Consider the following 27,404-nt stretch of genomic DNA (forward strand, 5'->3'; position numbering starts at 1 on the left):
ACATTGAGGGCGGCCAACAAACGACGGTTTTCACTTGTTTTTTTCCCCTCCAGGTATTACAATTGCAGAAGGGAATGTGCGTTGTAATGGAATGAGATAAATATTGGAGCTCTACATTACGGAGATGGGATAACTTCGCCAATCCTCCTGACGGTTACCGTACGTGGTACAGGGAGCATCCCAATGAAGGCTACTGATGGGATGCTCGCACGTTGTCTGTGGTGGGTGGTTCTGCGGGAGCAAAAGATACTGCACAGCTCCCCCCCATGTACCACCATCATCTTTCCCCTCCCTCTTTCACCATTCCCCCTCCCCTTTTGTGCACCGAGCCACCAGTTCAGAGGAGGCTGATTGCACTTTCCCCAAACATCACTCCCCCCCCCCCCCTTTCCTTTAGATTACGGTTACTTAAAACTCTCACCCTTTTCTGACATCTGTAGAGAATCCTTGCATGTGTCCCACTGCTAGGTTATAGGCTGAATGTGGGTGGCCCTGATCAGCAGCTTTCCTGTGAAACGTAGCGGGATTTGTTTTCCTCCCTTCATTACTCACAATGGAAATTGTAGAGAATACTCACCTGAACCAGTAAAAAGCCATCGTGCTATTTTTGGAAACCCCGGTACCTAAAAACGTAAGAGGTTTTACCTGTGGACGCTGCAGCAATAAAAACATTTACGAGTTTTACCTTTCAGGTACTTGTGTCCCACAACATGTTGAGCGTGGACATGGCCCATACGAGCGTACAAGTGGTTGAGATGGAAATGTAATGGTTCATGATGATAGTAACCGATGTAGATTAAAGCAGCAACAGTCATAACAGCGATTACCTAGAATAGCAAGAGGTGTCGATATAGGGTGCGGCAAAAGGCTAGGGTTGTAAGGATCGACAAACGTGGTCTATACTCTTGCAAATACAACATTAGTCAGGAAAGAGGCTCTCCTAAAGAGACGCAGCTACTCTTCCGTGAAATAACACTTGGAATCAGGGATTTCCCTATCCCCTGATTCTTTTGCACCCCCCCCCCCCCCCCCCCCCCCCCCGCTCCTGAAATTTCTGAGACTGACCGCCGTATTCTTGAACGAGCCTCGACTCGAAACTCGACTCGAGCTGCTCCTCGAGGCCGGTTTTGCGCTTCATAAATCGACCTTGACTCGAAACGCTCCTCGAGTGGAGGAATTTCTCCGTGCATATTCCTCGAAAATCTCGAGGTAACATCAGTGCTACCTCGAGAACGCTCATCAGCTCGAGTTTGGCTGGTGTCATGGCGGAAGACAGGTCGTTCGCTGCGTCCATCGACTGCGCTTTGTGCCACGATGGCCTTGAACTGGGTGCTGACAACATTACCACTGAGCGACAACGTTCAATAAGGGGCCATCAAACTCCTTTTGACCATTTTGATGATCACAAGTTCCTCATATGGTATACGGTACGGCTTCATGAAGAAAACCGTACGAAGCCTTTTTGGATACATTGCCAGTGGAGGAAAATGTGTGTGCAATCGCGGGCTGCCTCTACCTCCTGTGCTACAGCTGCCCGTCGACATGTGATTTTATGGCGTGAGGACTTTTCGAACTGCCACGGGAGACATTGTGAATCAGAAACGACGGTGTGCCGCGTTGTGGAAAAAATCCCACACCTTCTCGCAAGCACACTTTTCAAGACAAGGTGTAATAAATTTTCCTTCTGTCGCGCTATTTAGCACAAAAAGGTGTGTTTGAAGGATGTTTTCACGCAAAAAGTGGTGCCAAAAAAAGAAACAGTGCATTGACTAGACATCTAAAAAAAATAAACATCTGATCTGCCTCCTCAATGTTTTTCCGTAATCTTTATACTGTATCAAGCTGGCCCAACCCCTGCTCCAGCTATCACCGAAACGGCTCAACAAATCTTCCATTCATGTTTTTTTTTTTTTCTCTTGTCTTTTTTTTTTTTTTTTTGCAGTTGTTGTTTTAATAGTACGAATTCCGTTTGTTGGGTGGGATGACAGGCTCCACCGTTTAGGCAGAGCGCGATTGAGGGCCATAAAAGTTCGTTCGTACGACATGCTCGCGGTGACTCTCCAAGAATGGTCTCCCCGATTCTTTGCTCGGGATGTTGTTGTAAAATGTGTTTTGTTTGTTTGATTGTTTATAGCTACCCTCAAGGCGTTGGGTAAACGTAGCCATCCGCTAACAAACAGTCATTCACGCCACATATTGTAACATAATAGAAGAAGACAAGCAGTGACATCATCTTTCATATTATTTGATACGAGGTGACCATGCCATTAAGCTAGCTGCTGCCGTTGTGGTTGTAATTGCCAGACCAGAAAACTAGGAAACCTATCAGTCTGTTTCCCTGTTCGAAACGCCTGCACCCTTCTTCAAACACTTGCAGACCTTTGTGTTTGTATTTGTAATGCACGTTGGTCGAAATAAAGTAAAGAATTACATTTATTTTTCATTTTCGAGTGGTCCCGAAAGACGACTGGGGACGAGACTACAGCTTTATTCGAGGACGGTTTCTCGAGGAGCGCCTTGGCGGAGGAATCCCCAAGCGGGTTCATGAAACGCATGGGCTCTTCGAGTGGAGGAGCGCCACTTTCCTCCACGTCCGAGAAACTCACTTCGAAAGGTACTGGACCTTCCCTCCGAACAGAAACAGATACTATTTATTGCTTGTTACGCGTCCTCCCGTAAATTTGAGAGCCTTAGTCACTTCCGAATTAAAAACGAAGGGTGAGCTGCTAAGTTTAATTCAATTATGCAAACAAATAATACAACAAACGAGGAATTGCTTAGAGTATTAACTCCCCATCAATGGAAATCCTATGTTTCTTACTCCATTTGGTTTGAGATATTCGGTGGGACCTTGGGAGGTCAAAAACAGTGCAAAAGAATCGCGCATTTCGGTCTTTTTTCGCGGTAAATGCTCCATGTGTCGTAGACAGTCACATTTTCCTGGGAAGAGGAATCTTACAGAGGACCGCGCTTCGTTTATGACAAATGCCATTCAGCCCCAGAGATCGACCCAAAACAAAACAAATGTATCACTCAGTATTTGGGGAATCTTAGCAGGTAAACTATACAAAATATTTCTCATCCAGTCAGTTACCCACAGGGACACGCACAGGACGTACTTGAATGACTCTTCGCGGACAGTCCGCGAGTATCGTCCTCAGGACGCTCTGCGGATTCATATCGAAGGACGAGGACACGATGACACTTTGGGGACATCCTCAGGACCGCGTGTGTTCTTTGGGTCGTTGGAGTCGAGGCGGAGCGTCGAGTCGAGGCTTGTTCAAGAATACGGCGGTGAGTATCAGACAAAAAGTTGCTGAGTAGAGTACTACTCTGAAAAGTATTCGAGTAGAATACTAAATATACAGGATTGAAAATTATTTGAGTAGTATAGTAAATACTCATAAAAGCAACGAGCTACTTTCAAGATACTGTCAAGTTACAATTTGTGAATTTCGCTGTCAAAGCAAATACGAACAAAGTAAAGGTAAAAACGGATACTCGTTCTGATGCACTTCTTTTGGAGATGATGACATTCCTTGAGATTGTGGGAATAAGACAATGTCCTCATCTCCAGATTATCACCAGCTCGCTTGCATCCTACTTCTATGTTCAACACTTAATTTTCCGCGATATTTTTTTCTTTTTCTTACGCTCTTCTTCTCACTCTTCTCCGCGGAGGAAGATGAAGAGCCACACAAAACGAACGTGAGGGAGCAAACCACCTTACTTCTCTCAGTTGTTAACATTTGTAGCCGTCCTCGCTCGCTATGACTCTATGAGAGACAAGCATTCACCAACACGTGGGTCACCATACACTCCCGCCTATCCACTAAATCTGAGGCGCCTCCCAGTGCTGCAGACTACCCATTTCCGGACGGAGGTCCCCCGGAATAGCTGAGATGGAATGTATGCATATGCAAGTGCTTAAACACACAGCAGCCAAGACACGCAAGGTTCATATTTTTCTCGACCTTCCTGTCTCTCGAAAAAAATAAATGAAAGGAAGTATCTTAACTTCGTTCCTTCCAAAACGAATTTTTGATCGGGTTAAATTCGAAGTACTGACTTTTAAAACTGTTTGTAAGATACCAAGCTACTTCCAAAAGTATTTATATTGAAGTACATTATTTAAATTACATACAAATCTGGGTGACGCACAGCAGGTGACGTTACTTTGTGTAGCTTGAAGTGAGTAACTTTTAGAATTGCCTTAGAACGTTTAGCGCTTTGATGCGATAGAGCTTAGCTGGCAGGACAAGAAATACACAGGGAGAAGTACTTCGTCTCTTCCACGTGCGCGTGTGACCTTAGTCGGAAATACCTCAAAAGCTGTTTATTTGCGTGTGCCGATTGATGTTAGTGAAATGAAAAGATATATCGCGACAGGCACAAATAAATTAGCGAAGGGCATTTATTCCCCATATTGTTTACATAGTGTGTCGCCTTGAAAATTAGTACACACACACAATTTTTTCAATAACGCGTTTTAGCGCCTTTGTTTTCAATTACTGCTTTCATTCGGCGTGAGACAGACTCGAACAGGCTCTTTATTTAGCTGGCCGTCTTCATTGAGCTTCTTCTGCTCCTCTTTTGTTCCTTGGCTGCCCATAGGTGGTCCGCATTCAATCCAAATCCCCATAGAGAGCAATCGATGTGCCATCCCAGGGATTTGCGCAGGATCTTCATCTCAGGGGGATGTTGGAATTCCGTAAGGGGTATGCGACACCCATACCTGCTGGCTTTTCGTTTTTTTTTAAATATATATTTTTTCTTTCTGGCAAGTTTTCTTTTTTGGATTGGGGTGTGGTGCTGTCCCATGTCAGATCGTTGGAGGGGTGTTATGGGGGGAGGGGAGGGGGGGGGCGAGGTGCTGGAAAAATCCGTGCGCCATCCCCTCAAAGCAACGTAAAACGTCACGATTCCATCCCTCGTTTCTTCCTTTTAGGGGTTTCAAAGCAGACGACGCGTTGCGCGTGCAGTGAAATACCCATCGCCGAATTTCGCTATGCAAATGAGCCGAAGCTAAACCCGCGCGCAAAAAGGAGCGCATGACCTTCGCTGACGGAGGCTTTTATTTAGGCCGTAAGGTGGTTAATTGGGCCAGCAGATGAACACCTACTCCAATAATCTCCATCGCTCCAGAGCACGTGGCCCTCTGACGTGGAATGAGCGCTGTCCTTCCTGCGCCTGGCACTCCCGATCGGCGCGGTCTCGGCTCATTTGTACAGCAGAATTCGGCGATGGATTTTTCGACGCACGTGCGCGTTTCAGATAAAAAAAAAAATGGAATGGCTTTCAACGAGGAGCTCTCCCTTTCTTCTAACTCGCTTTTGCCCGAAATCCCATAATTAAAGAGTTAATTTTTAAATTTTAGTCATCTTGCTATATTACTATACCCTCCTCGAGAGGATGTCACCGCGGGCACCCTGTATATATTCTTTGTTTTGCAACTCTACTCTAGGAATTCTTCCTGATTCGCACTTGCGTGTAATCCATGCAGGACAAAACCATTGAGTTTTGCGTGACTATTTATACTTATCATGACGCACACTACGACAAGGAGAAATCGAAACTCGCACGATGTTTTCCGCTTGCCTGCATTCGTGAGAACATTGCCATAGCAACATATAACGCTTATATCAACAAACCAACGTTTGGATGAAGTATGTGTGATTTTGACGGTTACGATATTTTGTGATGAAGTAATGGTATTTACTGGAATGTACGCTTTAAGATTTCCAAATCAGGGGATACTGGTGGGAACTATAATTTAAATATAAATAAGTAAATATAATTTTTCAGACAATGATTATATAAAACTTTCTACCGGGTCACGTGCAACAGTGTCCATGTCGTCAAACACAAGTCAATTTAACGAATAAAAACTGTTTAAAAGTATTGTCATCTGGTACAGCCTGAAAGAAATATTAAGTTGGACAGAACTAACCTCGCCAGCGATCAGCAACCAGCTGTCCGGCTTTCTTCTTCGTGCAAGTTGCACTTTTCCACGGAATGGTAATGTGCTTTCGTTGTCGGATTTGGGCGCATAGCTCTTCAAGTGTTTTCCTCTGCGCCTAGCTGTCATTTCGTGTTCTCCCTTCTCTCCAACTTGCGCTCTAGGAAAACCAGCGCGTTCGTGTCGGCTCTCGGCGCTCTCGGCCCGCTCCTTGCGGCACCTTCAGCAGATGGCAGCACCACCAGCACCGATCCAGAGGTCCAGAGCATCCGAGCATCAGATAATGGCGTCCTGTCGCAATTAGTGAACCGTGGTGGTTGCGGGGTCAATTTCCTTGACGTGGCCTTGTATTTGAAACCTAAAGGCATTTAGGCAGGTATCAGTCTCTCTCCTTGTAAGCCCGACTCGCCTTGCTGCAGTACCCTGCAGCGACAGGAGCAAGCGCACATTGGCAAGTTGTTGTGGTTTGCACTGGTTGCACACGATGAAGGAGCGTGAGCTTCACTCCAAAAGGCACAATAACAGTTTCGACGCCACACATTTCTCACTTGGAGACACAAAAATTTTGCCAGGTTAGTGCGGACTTATTACTAACGGTGCAAGTGCTGAAGAGTAGTTTTTGCACGCATTATGTTTACTGCTCGCGTGACCGGTGCGATCGCCGTGTGCATGCCTGCACTGTCTTGTTGATGTGATTTACTGCTGATTCTATTCTCGGACTATTTTATGTAAAATTACTTCGTTCTGCTTGTTGAAAGATGATTGCAAGGCCCCCATGACTCGACACAAGACGGTTAGTTCTCTTATTTTGTGTGGGCCTGCTCTGTCTTCATGTTTGTGCGATGTTTCTTTGCGACGACGTATTGCGTATTGCTTCACGACCTGTCATCTTGCGTAACAACGTCGAACGCGACATTTTCATTAATATTTACACATAGGCGCAGCACGCTTCGCTGTCCCAGGTATTTCAGACAATAGTGTCCAACTAATCGTAAAAGGTCAAGCGGACTGCGAAACTAGAAAGCTCCCTTAAATTCACCTGTAGCAATCACGCGCCTCCATATCATTACAGACTTCGTGTATTGACACTTTTGTTTGTGCGTGTGTCAGCCACGTGTGTGGAAAGCAGACTGGGGTCACTTTCTGAAAAATTATTGCTAAAAGAAGTATTTTTCGATGGACTACCATCTCCCCTAAAAAGTGTAGTTGTTTTGCGAATTGATTATATAATGTGAGGTGGTGGCTGAGCCACCTACCAGCCGTCCCATTCTCCCAACTTTATTTTCCCTTCCTTTTGCTGTGGTACCTATGGCTATCCACATGCTACATATGCCCTCTCATAAAAAAAAAGACCTCACTTAACACAGAAAATATATTTTCCACGTTATACGCAAAAAGTTGCAAAAATAGGCTATGCATGTTATCTATAAGTTCGTTCTATACATCGATACATTTACGCAAAGGACAATCTAACACGCGGCCCCTTGTATAACACATTTGATGATGACACCGGCGTTCCAGAGGTCATGCAGTTGACTTTAATTCTTAAATTCTGACTGAGTGATTTTACACTATAAGGCTGGGCGCCCCGACAAAACACGACGTAGATCATGAACAATGGGGTGTCATGGTATATAGAGCTGTGTTTGGTGTATTGCTGCCAGTCGTGCTGACCGCTGCTCCATACAATGCCAAAGTGTGTGGTGTGTTTTCTGCTTCAGTTATTGAGTTTCTAAGTGTCTGCCGCATGCGACACGAGCAGTCTGTAGGTGTGTATTATACATAAGTGCATGTTATTCACAGAAGATTACGGTAGTTGTCTATGCCAAAACTCTTCAGAGTCCATCCTACAGGTGCATCACGTTGTCTTCTATCTCGCTGCAGTGGAGGCATAGCTTTGGTGTTGGTCGATGGCATAAAGGTGGTGATATAGCCATGTCATAGGAAAGTCCTCACTATGAGGGACTTACCCTGAGATGTAACAAATTTGGAAGAATGCTAAACCTTTCCAATTTCCAAAAGGTATGACAGCGGTCCATGTAAAGCAATAACTTTGTGAGGGAAAAGAGGGAGTTGGAAATTTTGGACTACCTTTCTTTTGTTTTTCTCAGAAGCATACACCTGGGACAAAACCTTCATGCTGTTTCCATTTATGGGACTCTTTGTTTCGATCGATGTATTTTGTGTGATACTGGTGACTTTTCCACTGAAGTAGGTAGGATCCGAATCAGTTGTAGACATGTTCAGAGATTTCTGATACACAGGAGCACGGTGGGTAACATGCCTGTAGTTGCATGTGGCATGGCTCTGTACATGATTAAGTGCTCGAGAACCATACGTCATTGGGGCCTATTTCTGAGCATAGCAATTCGTACCACGTGATCGAATCATTCGGTGTGCCCGTTGTCTTGAGGATGGTAACCTGAAACAAGGATGTGACGGATGTTGCACTCCCGAAGGAACTTTTCAAATTTGTTTGCAATAAATTGTGGTCCATTATCGGTGACAATTTCTTCCAGGTGCCCTTCATGGCTAAGGGAAATGCAAGAACATCATCATTAGAACACAGATAAATATGCACTAAAACCCCCTGAAATATGCATGGAGCTATGTACTAAAAATCTTCTGAATATACAGTAAAACCCCTGAATATATGCAATATTTTTTACATGTTCTTGGCACGAGAGCACTGTATTGAATGCATACTTGAGAAAGTTTGATCATGTTATTTTGGATCACGTGGTAAAATAAAGCTGCCCTCATTCAGGAGCACACAACAGATATAAATTATGCAGCTGAAGGCTCTCCTTTTGGCACTGCACCATGGTGCAGATTAAAACACGAACGCCGCCTGTGTTCTTAACGGTAAAGGAATTGCAAAAACGAAGTATAACCCATTGGCCATGCACAAGCAGAGAACACACTCCGACGCCAGGCGAGGGTACAAGCCTTGAATGCCACTCTACATCTGTCGCTGTACCTCTCTGTAGATCTCGAACATTTGTAGGTATCGTGCGCTTGAAACTGCTTTGATGCTGAGTCTACACATGTTGTGCAGTGGAGCAGCCAGGCTGGGGTCTGAATATCACAGCCCACCTAAACATAAAAAAATATTTTATTCTGACTGGAATTTTCACAAAACCAGCAAAATGTTCCATAGAAAGTGGAAGGCTCTCGCATCTGGCTATCTGAAAATATGGCAAAATACAGTAGAACTGAACTCAGGTAGCTAGAAAAATAGGTCGAAGGTTTCTTGCATCACTGGATTACTTGCCATGCATTTGTCACCGCTTATCTTGAAAGGCTTTCGAGACTAAGTTCAGTATCTTGAAATCTCATCAGAAAAAATTCAAAAATGTGAGTAATTATTGTGCCGATGTGCGCCGACTGTTCTATTAGGTGTACAGCAGAGCGGAGTTTGGTTGTCACACCGACCACGCCTTCACGTTGTACGAGGCGAGGGGGATGACCAGTATTGCCTTTGCTTGTATTGTTGCCGGAGCGATCGCAGCGATGGCCGGGAAGGCAGTTGCAAGTGTCTCGCAAGTGTCATGTGTTCGTCATTTCCTTCGGTTGGTTTCGTTTTCCCCCATGATGCCATGTGAGTGAATGTCAATTGCCGTTCTGTTTCATTATTAACCAAGCTTGGTCTGAGCCCATTCTCTCACTCCTTAGGCAGACTCTGATGAACATTGGTGCTTGTACTCAAAGATTTCTGGCTTCACCCCTGCATTCAAGTCCAGTCCTCTTTCACTGCAGACTTGTCATTTGAATTTTCTGTGTTTTTTGTTGTGCCCTGACAGAAACAGCAGGGATACTAAGGCACGCGTTAGTAGTGCGTAGGTTAAATCCTCCGATGGGTCCGGAATAGATATGACGTGATGGAGACCATTCCAGAATCGTCCTATGCCACATATCCCAAAGTGACCCCCTCTCTTTGACCTAACAAAAGGAAGAATCTGAAAGAAAACAATTTCTTGGCCCTGTACAAGATGGCATTTGGACAATCCTATTTTCCTCTTCCTTGCCGGGAAATACTTGCTCAATGATGACCGAAGCTCCTTCCTAGTCGGTGCTGTCCATAATAGCGCGAACAAAGTACATAGGATTTTATAGGGTTGGTACCTTTTTGCACTGTCCATTGTCCGAAAAGCAAATTTTGATGTTAACGGGATGTAAATACATTCAGAAAGATTCGTCCCCAGAAAAAGTTATCCATAATTCAAGTTGCCCATATTAACAGGGTCCATATTAACAAGGCACGACTGTATTGTCATGCCAAATATGCCATAACATGCCAAACGTGCATTTGTTTGCACCATAGAACCCTTCCTATTTGTCTGAAGCCAGGACTGAAAGCGATTTTTTACAGTCCAGATACAAAATGATACTTAAAAAAAGCAAAAAACATTCATTAGCATGAAAATACACACTCTAATTATCACTGTCGAGGCTGTAACAGTAGACGCAAATGAAACTTCTGGCCATTTACTGTAATAACCCACTAAAGTAAGGCTACAGAGGCATTGTAGCGAACACTGCTGAAATGGCCCAGCAATACCAAGAGCAAATTCCAACTGGGCTGTTGCAAGAAACAGTACAGGATGAAAGGTTACAAAACAGTACTCACAGATTTGTCAGGAGTCTGACAAATAGGCCCATACACTGTCTGCAGACTATCGATGTTTTTTTTTGCTGCTTAATGTTTGTGTTTTTATACCACAAGCCTGATATGGCCAACAAAGACAGGACTTTTCCTAAAATGATATGTCATTCACTAAAATGAGTCCCCTATTCTCTAAGCCATAATTCCCTAAAAGTAACAATTTTCCTTAAAATGTAACTCTTTAGCGTTTGGTTAGCTAAAGTACTGTACATACTCTTGCGGTAGTATGACTGCAGTGATCACATGAACCTTAGTGCACCTGCAAATGTGTTTCATGTTGCGTTTTGTCTGAACATTAAAAATCTGCATGTAGAATACCTTGCATTGCCTATAACCAACATGTTTGTGCCATTTTTGTGAACTCAAATTTTCTTCTCTGCGTGATTCTCAATTACCTCCTTTGTTGGAAAATGTTGATGTCTGGATTGTAGTGATGCAAATAATTGTCTTTTATATCTGTTCAGTGTAATGTGGTATGAACTATCACATCCCCTTTAGGAAGACGTTTTGGATCACGAAAAGGACGCAGGTCTGGGTTGCCTGTATTGTAATGGAAACATTTATTACAGGCTATGTCTCAATGTCCTTTGCAACTTGCAGTGTTTGTGCAATTTCAGAGTTACATCAATGTATAATGCACAATAACAGTTCGAAAGATGGGCAGTGGGCATAGGTTCTTTTGTTCTGTTAACCTGCACAAAATAAAAAGATGTTCTTAATGACAGTCAGGAATTGCTTGCCAGTTGCCAAGCAAATGATGCGACGTCATTGCTTGTTATTAAGGAACATAGCCACATGTTGTCAGCTTCGGTTGGATTACGGGCATGTAAAATATAAATTCTCCAGATTTGAATGTATGCACAAACATCCAAATTCATAAGTACCTTGTTTGGCAGCGTCAATTACTTGTTTTACAGTGGAACTAATAAACTTCGGCTTGTCACGAATGGTTGAGACTGTCCCACTTATAAATTGGTAATGTGCTTTTTCAGATTACAAGACCCTGAAGACATTCGATGAAATTGACAATATGTCAAGAAACATCATAGAGGAGGCTTACACACCACCTTCGGACACTGTATCCAATCCCTTCTTTTTTCGCATCCATCTTTCACCAGCTGACAAGATAAAGGTGATTCCTTTTAAGTTAAAAAGGGTTGTGATATTTTGGTGTTGGTACCTATGTACATGGATGTGAAAGCTGTCAGTAAAAAAGAACTGTTTCTGTGTCGTGAATTTCAAGAGATGGCCTTGTAGAACATGACATACCCAAAACACATACCACTACCAACCTGTTCTCAATTATCGACAATGCAATTGTGAATTGTCTCATCCCAAGAGGCCATGATCCTTCCATAAAGGAATTAAAATTCATAACAGCGGCATAGCTTACCACCAGCTGTGCTGGCAATGTGACATCCACAACGTCTTCCTGAATACCCATCTGAGGGATTGAGGGAATTGAATTGATTGAGGGAATGAGGGATGTGACGGAAGAATATCCATCTGAGACCTTCCAAACATAGGAACCAGTGTGGCTGTATTCCTTTAGCATCTCCACTTCAGAGGCAAAGGGGAAGGATGACTGAACCATGACAAAGGCTACAAATTGCTGCTTAACTGAACTTGAAGGAACTGTGAAAGTGTAGAAAATCCATTGAGTCAGTAAGAAAATGTAAAGGGAAGTGCCTCGGGATGAGAGCCACTGATGTTTCAGTTGTTCTTCTTCATGGAGGAACTGTGTTTTTTGACACTGTTATCAACTGCCTGGGATTATCTGCTTTCGCTACTTTTATTCCATTTTGTGTCTTGGTCATAGCTACACTGTCTCTTTCACCAGAACATATGCTGCCATTACTGCTTATGACTAGACTAAATACACATATTATTCAGTGCCATGAATTGTACCTCATTTTGATCATATATGAGCACTGGACAAACTTAGTTTATAGGTGAATTGAAGCAGAAACCTCGGGGTATTTCAAACAGAGGCTGTTCTTTGAGCTCGTCCTTAGCCCGTCGTTGAGTTTGAGATCTTCCTTTATTCAAAATATCAGTAGCTCCCAACCTGAGGCTTCTGCTTCAATCTACCTTCACCCGATCACTGAATTCTCCGTGGATAGGTAGATAAGTCTTTCATATTTCATGTAATTTACTTCTGGATTTTTTGTTGTGTCGTAACTGGAATGTTGCTTCTTTGTCCACAGGTTGCTTTGATGTCTGTCTTCCTTGTGCCCATTCGGATTATCCTAGTGGTGTTCTTTCTGCTTATCACGTGGCTGGGCTGCTATATTGGCCAAATTGGTCTATCGTGGAAGGACCTCCATGAAAAGCCCATATTAGGATTTCGAAGGTCAGTACCCATCATGCTTCCTAATGTGGAGAGGAAACAATTTCAGCCTTCCTAGCAGCTTCTTCTTTCCTCATGTATGACCATCAGTTTCTCATGTCTTGCTCATCTGCCTGTCTTTCCTGCTGGGCAGCAATGCTCTTGTCTGTATTCTAAATGGTTGTATATTGTTATTTTAAGGCAATTACTTTGTTCAGGCTTTGTTATACTAGTGAATGACACAACAGTATATGAGGCTAGTTGGTTATCGCCCAGCAAGTTCCTGTGATCAATTGCCACACGACGATATTATTCGACGACGATATTCGCCACGTGCATATATAACCCAATATTCGGGTTTCCGGATATTCGACTATTCGCCCAATACCAACGACACCTCCCGAAAGTGGGCTTCACCCGACGCTTCCCTGCATGAGGTGAAGCCTGCTCTTCAAAATTGAAGCCCGCTTTACGAAATTGTTCATGTTGCAGGACAAATGCAGACAGATTGTAGTTATGCTTAAAATAACATTGGGCCAAGTTTATTGTCCATACTTCACCTAAGGAAGGGGCGGCATACCTCCCGTGTGCAGTTTAGCGGTGGCAGTGGGGGATTTGGTTTGATGTCTGGGAGGTTGCCTTCAAAAAGTGAAGACTCTTAAATAGTGCCTGCACCCCAGGAACAAAAAAGTGTGTCCTAAAGATGTAACTTCCCCAGGGCATGTATTGTAAACTCCTTCCTATAAAGTTCCTATAAACTCTGTAGCTGCTGAAAGATCTTTCAGCAGGCATAAAATGATTGCAGGTGACAGACTGCATCAGAGGAGATCACAAGATATCATGTATGTAATGCTGAGCCACAACAGTGCTTTGAATCTGTAATTTTATAAAATATTTTTTGTTCCCACGTTATCCAAAAAATAAAGTGTTTTCCGTTTCAAGCAGCCGTTGACTGCTCGCCGCGGAAAATCGAGGAATTTACAAGTCGGTGCCGCGGAATTTTGAATTTGTCGCAGCAGAAAACCGAGGGCCTTAGACATGAGTACGAGTCCCATAGATCACAACAGGAGAAACAACAACAACAACAACTTTATTTGAATGATGATGAGTGGGAAGTTTCATCGCTATGGGTGATACTCTACCCTATTAATGGCAGTAATGTGGTGAAATGGAATAATGAGTCACCTCACAGTGAGGACCGAAGTCCTGCGCTGTCCACAAAGTCTAGAAGTGCTATTAGGGCAGAGCGTTGGTGAGCTGGAGTTGGCCATGGACCAAGCAATTTTGAGATAGTGAGAGGGCTAGAGTCTAGCTGATTTAGAGACACTGAAAGTGTGGTTCTACAGGAGACAAGCAGCAAGCCTGCTGCCACTCCTGTTACTTTAGCGCACCCATAGCTTATGCGTGAACACCTGCGACGATAATGAAAATGGAGAGCAAGAAGGTGAAGGTTCTACCGAATTTTAAAAAATTGCCTCGATACTGTCAGTGTATGGTGTCGGGCAGCAGCTCGCCGCTTTTTTTTTTCTTTTTCTTTTTGTGCAGGAACTGTGCCTAAACGGAATGCAGTATGGGAAAAATTGAGTATGTTTCAGATAAGTCACCCTAGAGAACCATCCTCCACTGAAAGCTCTAAATTTTTGGGAATCTCTTCATGGGTCCCTTTTCACAAGTGTAGCCCATGCATATGCCTTTAGCCTTGGCACATTGTGTGGCATGACCTGTCCAGTGTCATCATTGTGTGTCTCGCTCGCCATTTTTCGCCAAGGCTTGATACTTCGGGTGACGGCACTGAAGCCAAGTATTGTTTGTTAAAGTAAAGATGCACCCACCTGCTCCTCAAGTCAGGTGTATATTGGCACTGCAGCATTAAAAAAATGGTTGAAATTACAGTGTTTGCCAAAATGTTTTATAAATGAGCACATCATCCTACTGTTTAGCAACAGAGTGGGCAGAACATGCTAGTAATAAAGATTATGGGCGAGAGTGAATTGACATTTCTTGTAATTTTTCTTTACATAAGCCAATCTTTTGCATCATTTCCACACATTTTTGCGTGATTTCTTCTCTGGCCAACCTTTCCTTGCATGTTTTTAAACACAGTCAAGGAATGATGCTGTGTACTTTAATGATGGAAACGTAATTCTCACTAGAAACACGCACGACAGTGAGATATGGAAAATGAAATAATGCTGTTGCTGGGCTCTGTCCCATCCTGCAGTAAATATCTTTTCTGATTTCGAGACAATGGCCTGCAATAAATCACCATTGAAGCACAAAGGGGGGTTCTTTCCATAATGGAAGACCCAAGAATAGGAAAAAGAAAGATGACAACATGAACAAGGCGGGGTTCATTGTTTGCCTCTATGGTTATGAAATGGACGTAACACCATTGTTTTATAGTGCAAGAAAGCCCAATCTTTGGGTATCTGGTGGTCGTTCATGCTTCAGAATGTCACATGGGGGATATTTTTAAAAATTCTGCACTGTAGGTATGATTTCTAATGTGTGTTTTGGTGTGCACTTCAAAATTCATGTTGCTGCTTGTATCATTATACGGAAGTGCTCCGGTGAAACCCGGAATGCCCACCTGAAGAGACGCTATGGGTGAAAAAAATGTGCAAAATGGCCCTGAATTAACGGGCAGAAGTGTGGGCAGGAATTTTGCAAGTGTGTGGAAAAATATTTTCTGCATTAAATTTGGTATGTGAAGATTCATCACTCCATTGAGTCGGTAAAGAAATGTTAAGGGAAGTGCTTCAGGATGAGAGCCGCTGATATTTCGAATAGAGGCTGCTGTTCTTCGTGGAGGAACTGTGTTTTTTTGGCAATGTTACCAAGAGCCCCTACTATCTGTTTTAGCTTCTTTCATTCCATTTTGTGTCTTATAGCCACACAAGCTTTAGTCAAGCTTTAGTCAAGCTTTAGTGTTTCTACTTCCTGCTTCATTATCCTATGTTCTTTGCCTTATTATTAACCAGCTTTGTTGCACTTGCTTCTTTTCTTATTTTGTCAGTCTCTCTTTATGCAAAAATTTTGTTCTGTTTGCACTTCATAATGTTTTTGTTTTCACTTCACAATTCTACCCTGAAAACATATAGAGACACATTGAAGCCTCCATTGGCATTTGTGATGCGGCTGATGTTCCAATGTGGAGGCCTGTCATGGAGTTTCAAGGGGGAGCTTGCAAAGCAGAAAAAGGCCCCCATCTTGGTAGTGGGACCCCATTCCTCTTTGCTGGATGGAGTGGTGGTTCTCCTACTGGGAGGGCTAAGTCCAGTCACCAAGGCAGCCTCGGAATACATCCCCTTTTTTGGAAGTAAGAAAGTTGCCAGCGCATCCTTTTCTCTTTTGTTTGTTTTGTTCCTGGTTTGCTCTCCTTATTGGGAGTACTAATACATGCATTTTAGTGTGGCACTGTTGAACCCATGCAGCTGCTTAGAATATGTTTCCAGGCCATGAACATGCTCTTCTAAATGCTTCGCTTTATCTGTAATTGTTCTGCAGTAGACGCAACTTACTGATTTATTACCGGGTATTGGAGTGAATGTTAGCACTGCATAATTTCTAGTGCAGTTAAATCCTTCAGAGGGCAAGTATGGGGATATGGAGAAGCTGGTGAAATGGGAGAAATAGGTGATGTGTTACCAGCTACTTCACGGTAGCAGCAGATTTCCTATAATATAGATTCATCAAATAACCTTGTTTAGGTGCTGTTCACACATTGATGTATAATTGTCTCAGTTACATCTTTTTTATCAGCACCTTTTGCTGTTACTTGCTGAGATTAGGAGTATCAACATTTTTCAGGAAAGATAGTCATGTAGATGCAGACCGGGTCATATGTGAAACCAAGCAGACATGTGGATACACTCACACATAGAGTTCAAGAATGAGGTGTTTTGGTTTTTGTGGTTTCGCTCATGCTATGGATTACTCCCATCACTTGCCTGATCTTCCTTCATACTACAGCACTTCCCATCCTGTAATTTTTGAGATGGAAAATTATTATACAGTGAACAGTTTATAGCATTTTTACAGCCCTTTATGATCAAGTTATGTGCATTGCTTCGCACCACTTGTCTTAATGTCATCTGCGCACCCCTTGGACACATTGATCCAGTGGACAAAATGTCTCTTAATATTACGGCAGTTAGGCTTTCTTCTAACTCTATTTCTACTGTTAAAATTTTCAGCAAATGCAGAAGCTATCCTACTATGTGCAGATAGAAAAAGAAATGATATAGCATCCAAATAGGCATCATTATGAAATGCCCAACATAATAATTCAGCATCAGTTCCATGCAAATAATTGACTGCGTAACATTTCAATAAGAAGTAATATTAAAGATTCATAAAGTCAGTTTATATCAATGGATGTAAAAGAATGTTTAACAAAATTGCAATAATTCTGCAATGAGAATACAGTATTAATGAATCCCGATTAAATATTCTTCTATTTCTTACTAGTCATGACAAACGAGTTCTGACTGATAAGTGTCTGATATTTACGTAGGTCTTAAAGGAGTACAGAGGGCCATCCAAAAAAATTTCAGATTAAGACATCTGATGAAAGTGTGTGTGTCATTATACCGAATGGTGCGAAAGGTATTGATGTGTGCAATTTGTTTCCCAGAAAAAAACTCACATAAACATAGCTCCGCGCCTTCACCCTTAACTCGCCACTCCAGCTATAACGAGGATGAGGAGGTATGATGGCACGTCACCGATGACGGCATAAGGAGACTCGTTCTGGTTTGCCGGTCAGTGGGGGTCAGCGCATTGTCCCTTTGCCGCCATAAACCTGTTTTGCCAGTTTTCCCGGAGAATTGGGGATAGAAGGAGCGGCCGAAGCATTACCGAGCAATGAGAAGGGCTTTATCAGAACCCCGAACAGCCGAGTAGCAGACGACAGCGGAGTAGCAGACAACATTTCTCTAGGCCAATCAGCGAGCGTTCTCCTTATAGCGTCAGCGCGAGGTTCCAGGCGGATCACAGGCTGGTACTGCTCTTCACCACCGTTGCGCACGGTCACTTTTTGTGGCGTATTTTAAATTCAATTTCTGCGATAATTATGACTCTGTGGTGTAAATTACTTCGCATGGTGCATCTTACTGGCAAACTTAACGGTTTTATAGGAAGAAAACTGGGTGTTAAAAATGACTTCTGTGCTACTTTAAAATTTTGACAGCAATATTTTCACTATGTGCAGTATAAGCAAAATCCCATTGACTTGTTTTTGCTTTCCAAAATTCTACTTCTACTTCTGTTGTTTATCAGGACCCACATTATTTATGCACAGCTTGCTTAATTATGTGAATGCTAAATTTTTCCAATATATGATGCTAAGTACAGTGGTGTTCAGAAAACCGCATCACAGCACAGAGCTGCATTACAACAACATTCTGTGGGCACGAAGTTGTCAACTGGTGCATGTGCTGTGTCACACACTGTTCACGACTGTCTGATGATGACTCAGCATTATTAGACCTGATATCATATCCTCTGGAAGATACAAAAGAAGGACCCGCTGAGGATGCTGTTGGATTCCAAGCTGTTTGACGGATGCCAGCAATGGGAAAGTACGTACAGTTGACACCACAAAAGAAGAGTGTGGCTATTGCTCTGAGTGCAGAGGGGTAAGATAGCATCCTGTCTACGCTGTATTTATTTATTTATTTATTTATTTCCATTACCTCAAGGGCCCGAGGGCATTACATGAGGGATGGGCGAAGAAACGAAATAAGGTAGCAAGCACACAAACTTACAAAAGAAAAAACAACAACAAGAAAGAAAAAATACATAAAGCACTGAACGTCAAGCATAGGAAGATATCATGTTGCGTGGAAGTGTGAACATAAGTGACTGCGAAATGACTGGGGGTCAGTAATGTTGATGATAAGCTCCGGTAGTGCATTCCACTCCCTGACTGCAGATGGAATGAATGATTGCTGGCAGTGATTAGAGTGACAGTGAACAGGCTTAACCTTTTTACCATAATCAACCCTGTTCGAAATGTAATCAGGCGGGAGAAGCAGGTTAGTGTGAAGTGTGGTGTTGTGGTAAATCTTGTGTAAGAGGCATAGTGACACGATTCGGCGCCTGGTGGAGAGGAGTGCTATATTATGGTTTAACTTAAGTGCAGATATACTAGTGAAGCGAGAGTAAGATGAGGTAATAAAACGTATAGCCCTGTTTACAGCCCTGTAATCAATCAACTGCATCTCGTTTGCTTTCAAAACTGGTTGCAACAGGTTGTGTTGCCAAGAAAGTAAGAAGTGGCCGAAGACAGCCATCTACTGTGGCTCAAGACAGGGTGTGGAAGTTGTTAAATTTGAAGAATGGTTGGGCCTCATCCATAGACCTCAAAAGTGACTGGGAAGAACACAGTGGCATGACATCAAGTGCTGTAACAGTACGAAGGCTGCTCTTCCAAAGTGGACTTAAGGGTGGATGTCCCACAAAAAAGCCACAAGAAAATGGAAAATGAAAAAAAAAAAAAAAAGAAGTGACTGAAATGGACCAGGGAGCATGCAATGTGATCTGAAGAGCAGTGGAAGCAGGTTCTATTTTCGGATGAGTTGAAATTCAACCTGCATGATTCAGATGAACAGCAGTTTGTGATGAGATGGTTTGGCGAGGAATTTCGTCTGGTTGTATTATGCCAACAGTGAAGTTTCTGCAAATTAGTAGGTTTGGGGCTGCATTTCGTACCAAGGAGTTTGCAAACTTTGTTTTGTGAAAGGCTCTGTGTGAGCACATATAGTACCAGGGCATCCTGGAGACCAACTTACTGCCTACAATTCCTGTCCACTTCCGAGGGAGTATGATCTGCATTTTTCGAGACAACTCAGCTCCGTGTCACATGGCTGTATTGGTCACTGCTGTCAGGGCTTTCACTGTAAGTATTGGTAAGCTACGGCTGCTATACTATCTATATATGTATCAAAATCTCTATACCTTATCGTAATCGTCTTCCCAACAGGTGAAGAAGTGGTTATGCAAGAAGTCTACTAAGGCACTGTCGTGGCCAGGGAACAGCCCAGACGTCAATCCGATTGAGAGTTTTTCAATTTTTGGAACCAAATGGGCAAGGCCATTGCAGATCAAAACTCACGAACACTCCATTAGCTTCAGGAGACACCTACAAATGTGTGATACCACAAGTTGTCTCAGGATTACACCAGGAGTCTGATCCTGTCAATGCCTTGGTGGCATCATGCAGCCGTTAAGGCAAGGGGTGAACCAATGAAATACAAGTGCCATCATGGCACTTACCCACTCTCTTCTTATGGATTCACATGTAATACGAGCGGTCAGGACTTAATATTTTGCTTCCACTACACTATTTCTTCCTGTTCATCATCAATAAGATTTTCGTACTTTCCAATGTTTTTCTGAGAAATAAAGTAGGAACAGCATTAATACTGTTAATTTCTCTCTCGTTCACTTTGTATGTCATTATTCTCAATCTGAAAAGGTAACTGTCACAATTTACATAAATGCACTAGGCTTCAAGTGCCAAAAATGAAAACAAATGAAGTGGATGTAGTTTTTTTTAACACCACTGTATATGCATTTCACATAAGAGATGTTAATTTGTCATGTTTTTAAGTAGAGGTACTTGAGAAGTCAGCTTGAACAAATAAGTCACTATCTCGACTGTATACGTACCGTATACACCACACATGTGATTCAGCACGAGTCTCCTTATTTAGGGTTTTAAAAACTGGCAACTTGCATGCTTTAGTATTTCCCGTCATAAAAATTTAAATGTTCCTTATAATCTAACCAAAATTCTGGTGCCGATATAGCATTCCTCCTTTGTGAGGTCTGGCATAAAGATGCTCCACTACAGCTTGGGTAGAGTAATATTTCTTTTGCTCTGGGATAACATCGATCCTGGTATGTTGCAAGTGTTGTCAAATATAGGCAATGCAACAGGCAGGTCAGTTTGCTGAACATTTTACCAGAGAAAGCATAAATAATGTGGAGTGGAATGCTTCAATACCCATAGTTTGTTATGCCAACTTGCTACAGATATCCACAGGATGTGCTGCCACAAAAAATGAAGGTGCTACCACTGCCCTATATAGTGGATACGTCAGTAGGTGTCTAATCACATGACTTCGTGAAAGGCGTCTTGTATTTCACGACGACACTAGGCATAATCTCCAGTTTACCTTTTATGAGTCATGATCCGTAAACAAAATGCAAGGTAGATTGTATAAACATGCTGATGGTAACATTTGCCTCAGTTTGAGAAACATAAGGACGTGTATGCTTGCCCAGTCCACTTCTCTGCATCCACGTCCTTGCACTCCTCAAGCTCGTAATCTGTCTTTTACGATGCCCTTTTTCAGTTATCAAGGGTTATTAAACAATAAGAAGGTCGACATCTTTATTCAGAGTTTGGGTGTCAAAATAGCACTTTCCTTTGTTTGCTTTTCATGAAATTTGTGGGGAAAATGTTCTGCATGCACAATTGTGGTTGGGTTCACTCATCCAGGGAGGAAACTTCAAAGTGCTGTGAATAGTCAGATACACCATACAGCTATGCCAACCGCAGCATTCGCACTGAGGCTCCTCCCTTTACATCTTGACTTGCCTGAGGGCAGATGTACACACATTTTTCTTTTTTTTTTTGGATGAGAACTGTCATTTCCCACTTCTGGAATGGTGTCTATTGTAAAATACGCTTTGTGGTGGTGTTCTTTATGCACACGCTTTACTAACTCTGGGAGAGCTCTCTGCATGGTGACAAATCTACAAAGCATACAGTAAATCCCCGATATATTGAATTGTGGAAACAATTCATTATGCTGGAAACTACAGGGATTAACTAATTCATATTGTTAAAATGCTCATCATAGCATATGAGCAGTTCTTCTTGTGCTTTGAGCACAAGAACATCCTGAGCATTGCACACAATTGCCAGTCACTCTTTCCGGTCCTTTACATTATCTGGTCTTGGCAGTGGGATGTTCCTGGGTATGTTTCGGTTATTTGATATAAGGTGGTTTTACTGTAGTCCCAATTATAATGAACTGTGGGTCACAATGAAATTTGGACACTGATTTTGTCACCAAACACACACAATGTATAAGAACATGCACTTGGGTACACAATGCAGAGTAAGGTAGTTGCTTTCCTGCACTTTTTGTGCTTGGGTTGTGTGAAGGGCTACACATCTCTATGGGGTGTTCCACCTAAATGTTGAAAAATTGTAACAAAAAAATCTATATTGTGGACCACTTATAGTCGCTGTCGTCGAGTTGACTATATAGGTTTAGTGACTAGCAACTTCGCTCAACAAATACATGACGTATCCTCAGAGCTAAAGAAAGTATGTGGCATTGACCAGTATTAGAGAATACTTGATAGAAGATAGAAAGAAAGAATAGATAGAGGATAGAAATAATACTTGATCCTCAAAATAGCAAGTTACTGTGGTATGTGTAAACAGTGTGATGCAGCATTCACCGCAGTCAGTTAGCAGGTGTAAAGCAGGGGCCTCAAACTGAAATAGAGTCACGGGCCGCATTGACCTTAGGCCGCATCATGAGGGGCCACACAGAAAAGAAATGAGTGTAATTACCATAAAATAAAAATACACACAAAATACAGGAGTGGTGTAGTTCTTGTGGAGCCAGACGGTGTGTGTACAACTAATAACTGAAAAACTCCACTTGATGCACCAAGAGAAATAAATAAGCTGCCTTTCCAAATTGGGTACTGAAAATATGAAAACTGCTTCGAGAAAATATGTAGTTCTTCACAGACGATTATGATAGTGTTTAGGAGCACTGAAATTATCTCCTATTTAGACACTGTATTGTTGCCTTTGCTCACAATTTCAGCTTAGAAAAAGAACTAGAAGAATCAGAGAAACGGCTTTCTGACATTATTGACAGTGGATGGCTTCGGGTTTGCTACTGCCTTTGTACATAACTGTTCTGTCTCTCCTTTTGTAGTCTGTCACTATTTAACTTAGTGTAAGAATTAAGATAAGCCCATCTTAATCCTCACAATAGTTACAGTGCTAGTTAAGTGCACGCGAAGATCAGGTTGCTATGTCCGCAATTTGTTGAGGTTGATGAGCCACAAGAAGTGCCCACATGCGTACGTTCTGCATTACATGAACAAGGGTAGCACTACGCCGGGCAAGGGTAAAAACAATGCCTGAAAATCAGGTTTTATTCCTAATTCTTCATTATTATTATTATTATTTGAGAGGGTAGCTTCGTTCTGTTTGTGAGCAAGGGTCCTCGGGCCACAGAATAGGTCATCGCAGGCCACATGCCGCCCACGTTTGAGACCCCTGCTGTAAAATATGCCAGTCATGGCATTTAGCCACGTCATTTCAGGCTGTGCATGGAGTACTTGTATAAAGTCATGCACACATTGGCAAGCTGGTCGTGTCAAAGTAAATCACTTTTACACTAGAGGAATAGGGTAAGCTCTTCTTAGCAGAAGTCTTGGTATTTGGTAACTCTCGGAGAAGTTTAAAAATTCAAATTTCTCACAACTGAAAATTGAGAATGGAAGACGTAGGAAGCATCCAAAATTTAGAGATTTATTACGAGCTTTCAGGCTAAATTTAATGTTTGTAATGTAATGTTAATGTAATGTCTAAATTCTGGATGCTTCCTACGTCTTCCATTCTCAAGCATACCTTTGACTTCGACATTCTTCATTGTTTTCTTCGTCTACAACTGAAAATTGGTCAGATTATGTGTAATATGCAAGCAACCATTCCTTAAAGACAAATACATTCTGCCCTTTATATTACCTTTTTTTTTTGCATGCACAAGTGCATTTAGTGTTTTCTTTCTTGTGTGTGTTAGGTGAAACATCCTGTATGAAAGGTTCATTCTTCTTTGGTAACTTACAAGTGCCACATATGCAGAACTTGTGATCTAACAGACAAATTCTGCATTGCACTGTAGTTTGTTATGAGTGGGATTGACTGTATTTGTGCTATGTTCCCCACTAACACTGCAAGAGAATTTGGTAATAATGTCTAAGCTAAGGTTCTACAGTTATGCTTGGGTGTTTGAACACCTACAGTATAAACACCTATCCAGAATTTGGCATCAGGCTAACAGGGAAAACTTGCAGCCTGGCTTTTTGGTGTGGTGTGGGCTGAAAATAGCAATACTACTACCTGCCTTTTCTCCTTTCTTTCTGTGTCCCTTCTGCATTGCTGTGACCACTACTACCAGGACGGTGCAAGTAATCTCTCGGGTCTTCATACTGATGTGTGTGCGGTGTGCTGGCTTCCACGTTATCGTCCGAGGCCAAAAAGTTCCCCCTGCTGAGGCTCCCATTCTGGTTGTAGCCCCACACTCCTCATTCTTCGATACGGTGGTAGCCATGCATGGCTACCCCTTGCCAGCAGCGGTTGTGCGAAGCAAGAGCAAGGATATATTCCTCCTTTCCAGTAGGTGCTCACCTAAGGTGGTATTCCCACCCATCTGCTTTGATGTAATGTTTTCTTATTTGTACTTTCTGTTGTGGGCATGCAATAGGTTTATTAATGCCTTAAAGGATACACACCTGCCTTGCATCAAAGAAGCTGGATGTACTGTAGGGGACACGGTTGTCTAAAATCAGCGCTCCGTGGTTTATCGCATCTCAAATTGCCAGGTGTTGCGAAACTATTTCTTTTGAGTAATGAACACATGTTGCACATGGTCCACCTTCAAATACACCACTTTCAAGTGCAACCGAGGTAATATGGGACGGCAAAGTACTGACAGCCGATTTTAGCTAACCGTATCCCGAACAGTACAGGAGCTAATTTTACTGACTGCGTATGGCTCTGCAGGCTTGTTCCTGCTATCTTGACTGTCCAACATTTTTACAGCATTATTTTTCCTTGTGTGCTTCTAAGCAGGGACACTGCTGTTTCAGTATTTTAAATTTGGCAGGACATTAAATGGCTTTTGATGCTGGTTTTTTCTTTTTTTCTATTTTTCAATGTAGATATGGCTCACAGCCCATACCGTCTGTCATAAATATGCGAAATCTGACGTACCATAGAAAGGTAGAGCAGCAGTATGTTTAAGCTCTATGTCTGTACTGGTCCACTGATTTGGGCTTGTCTAGCATAGTACAAGTTTACCTTTTGTATCTGCTGCTTCATTTTTCATGGCGTGGGTGGTGCATTACAAATATGCATACTTTCCCATAATTATACAAAAATGCACCAAACTCTGTATGCACTAAGGGATTCGAAGCACAATTCTGATGTTACTGCGCGAAAGCCATTGATCGCCGGCATAAATCTACTAATTTCAAAAGTATCAGCCATTACACAAATATTAAAAAGGCAAAAGGATCTACAGAATCTTGATTGGGACAACGAAATTGGAGACTATAAACTAAATAAACCATTTTGCCAGCAAAGAAAGCAAGAGAGGATCTGGTGTTGTGCGATTTATGTATATCTGCAAATATACCAGTGGGAGTCTGTTCATGTTCAGAAGAGCTGCTGTTCTGGTGGTCGTGGATAAAAGTTCTAATGATGGGTTGTAATCCATAGTGAATCTACGGTTTGTGAAGGCTGAGGCGTCATCAAGTGTCTCTTTACAACCTGTACTGGTAATTAGTTGAATTGTTATAATCCTCATGGTGTACAGCGTTGAACTAGAAGGTGTAACAGCATTTGGCACTGATGGTGCATTGTAGATTAGGAACTCCTTTCGGGGTGCATCAAACCACTGCAGAAATGTCGTTCACATGACCTGTGTTGGACATAGGTCAGCGTGATTGGAGTGGTTGTGTACAGAGTCTTTCTCTCGTTGACAAGTTTGTTGGATAAATGAGGAAGGCTTTTTGTTTTTTGAGCAGAAACATGTGCAGTAGTAGATCATAAAACACTGCCAGGTCCTGTAAAATCTAGATGAAATGCTTGGGGGTAGCTGTGGAACTCAGTTTGGGTACATTGGGCACTATCATTCTCTTCTTGAAGGGGCTACAGGAGAGGTATGGGGGTGATGTTGGAATCGACCGCCTAGTTTCTACACGTGTGAACTAGTCGAGTCAACTATATGGCAATTATAAAGGAAGGAGGCGTGAGGCAAAGAAGCTGCTTGTGTAGGAGAGAAAATAAATAGGAATGTTGGAGGCAGCTCACAAAGTGCAGGACTTCCTAGAAAACAGTGACAGCTACACATTTTTCAAAAATTTCAACGAGACCTAGATCCACTGCAGCTAAGGTTCCTGTCATACAAGATGTTTACAAGAACATTTTGGAAATAGGAAGGTGGGCTGCAGACCTTCCAGCTATGTTGCTGCCATACGTGCAAACAGCAAAAGAACAAAAGGGCAATGGCTGTGACATGGCCCCCTCTATATCAAAGCAAGCAAACCCACCACCTCAACCTTTTCACGTAATCAGCTCTCAACTGAAATGCGAATGCTTACTCCAACTGCAGCATACATGGCACTCTGGTACCTGTCAGTTCAAATAAGCTCTATATATGGTGGGAGGTCATCCAGCAAACACAACTCGCCAATAATAATTAAGAGCTGCGTTCCAAAACGAGCTAAATTTTTTGTTGCCAAAATTGAGATAGGTGGTAAAAGGTGGCCTCCGATGCCCTGCTAGCGGTTCAGAAGGCCTGAGTACCTCAAAGAACTCCACGTCCACCCAAAATTACGGCGCAACAAATAAGGTGTGCGGGGAAATGAGCCAAGTCGTGTGCACAGCCTTCATTTCTCGATTCCGAAAAGTATGACCTAGCTTGTTTTGGCAATCAACTCTTCAAATGTCAATAAGAATGGAAATTTGGGCAAGTTAGTGGCACATAATTGACCAAACTAAGAGCGCATACAGGAGACAGACATGCAACACTTTTTGCTGTCCACAACAGTGCCCGTGCACGTCTGCCTCCAGTATGCACTCTTAGTTTGATCAATATCCAAATGTCATTTGCTCTCTGAACGCACAACAAGGTACCTTATTTCACACATTGCAGCAGATATGTATGCTGCATTGTGTGAAAATGGTGGCATTTGGAAATACACAGGGCTCATAAGTACGTCTCACCCTGTCAGGGTGGAACTATGACAATGGACTTGTATAATTTCTTAGATAAGACTAGTGCACGTGCTAGTCCTGCAAAGGATTTTCCATGCACAATTTAGTGATTTTCATCTCATTGTTCTTACCTTAGCTCAGACGCCTCCTTTCGACAACGGCATGTGCCATTCTTGTGGTAGCTTCAGCATTTGATACCATTACAATTTGAGACTGTGGAGGACACTATTGGTGGACTCCACCACAACTCTTCATTGGAGAATGAAATCAAATATTGATTTTCTACTTGACATTTCTGGGAGATAGTAGCATAGTACTTATAAGCACAATTGTCTGAATACGTACTATAATGTGGGAGTAGGGTTCAATGTGTGGGGAAGTATCTTTTCTCCAGTTTCCGGAA

At 42.5% G+C, this 27,404-nt stretch overlaps 2 protein-coding genes across 5 annotated transcripts in view; one reads left to right on the top strand and one right to left on the bottom strand.

Moving 5' to 3' along the window:
- LOC135377751 (secretory immunoglobulin A-binding protein EsiB-like) overlaps positions 1 to 6,194 on the bottom strand; it is an 11,261-nt gene extending 5,067 nt beyond the window's left edge. Inside the window, exons 1-4 of the mRNA XM_064610398.1 lie at positions 5,951 to 6,194; positions 686 to 827; positions 578 to 623; positions 422 to 508 (exon numbers count right to left, since the gene is read on the bottom strand). Of these exons, the coding sequence (XP_064466468.1) occupies positions 422 to 508; positions 578 to 623; positions 686 to 827; positions 5,951 to 6,088 (413 nt within the window). The 5' untranslated portion in view covers positions 6,089 to 6,194. The remainder of the gene's footprint in view (positions 1 to 421; positions 509 to 577; positions 624 to 685; positions 828 to 5,950) is intronic.
- The window catches only part of LOC135377750 (lysophosphatidylcholine acyltransferase 1-like), a 48,840-nt gene continuing 27,625 nt past the window's right edge, over positions 6,190 to 27,404 (top strand). For 2 of the 4 annotated variants that reach the window (XM_064610394.1, XM_064610395.1), the window contains exons 1-4: positions 6,191 to 6,531; positions 11,618 to 11,757; positions 12,833 to 12,978; positions 24,180 to 24,397. In XM_064610394.1, coding sequence (XP_064466464.1) covers positions 6,444 to 6,531; positions 11,618 to 11,757; positions 12,833 to 12,978; positions 24,180 to 24,397 — 592 coding nt within the window. In that variant the 5' untranslated portion in view covers positions 6,191 to 6,443. Of the gene's footprint in view, positions 6,532 to 6,585; positions 6,753 to 11,617; positions 11,758 to 12,832; positions 12,979 to 16,055; positions 16,274 to 24,179; positions 24,398 to 27,404 lie in introns of those variants that run through there. The other 2 variants (XM_064610396.1, XM_064610397.1) reach the window with 2 other exon arrangements.

This window comes from Ornithodoros turicata, chromosome 1 (genome assembly GCF_037126465.1).
Source record: "Ornithodoros turicata isolate Travis chromosome 1, ASM3712646v1, whole genome shotgun sequence".
Taxonomy (NCBI): Eukaryota; Metazoa; Arthropoda; class Arachnida; order Ixodida; family Argasidae; genus Ornithodoros; species Ornithodoros turicata.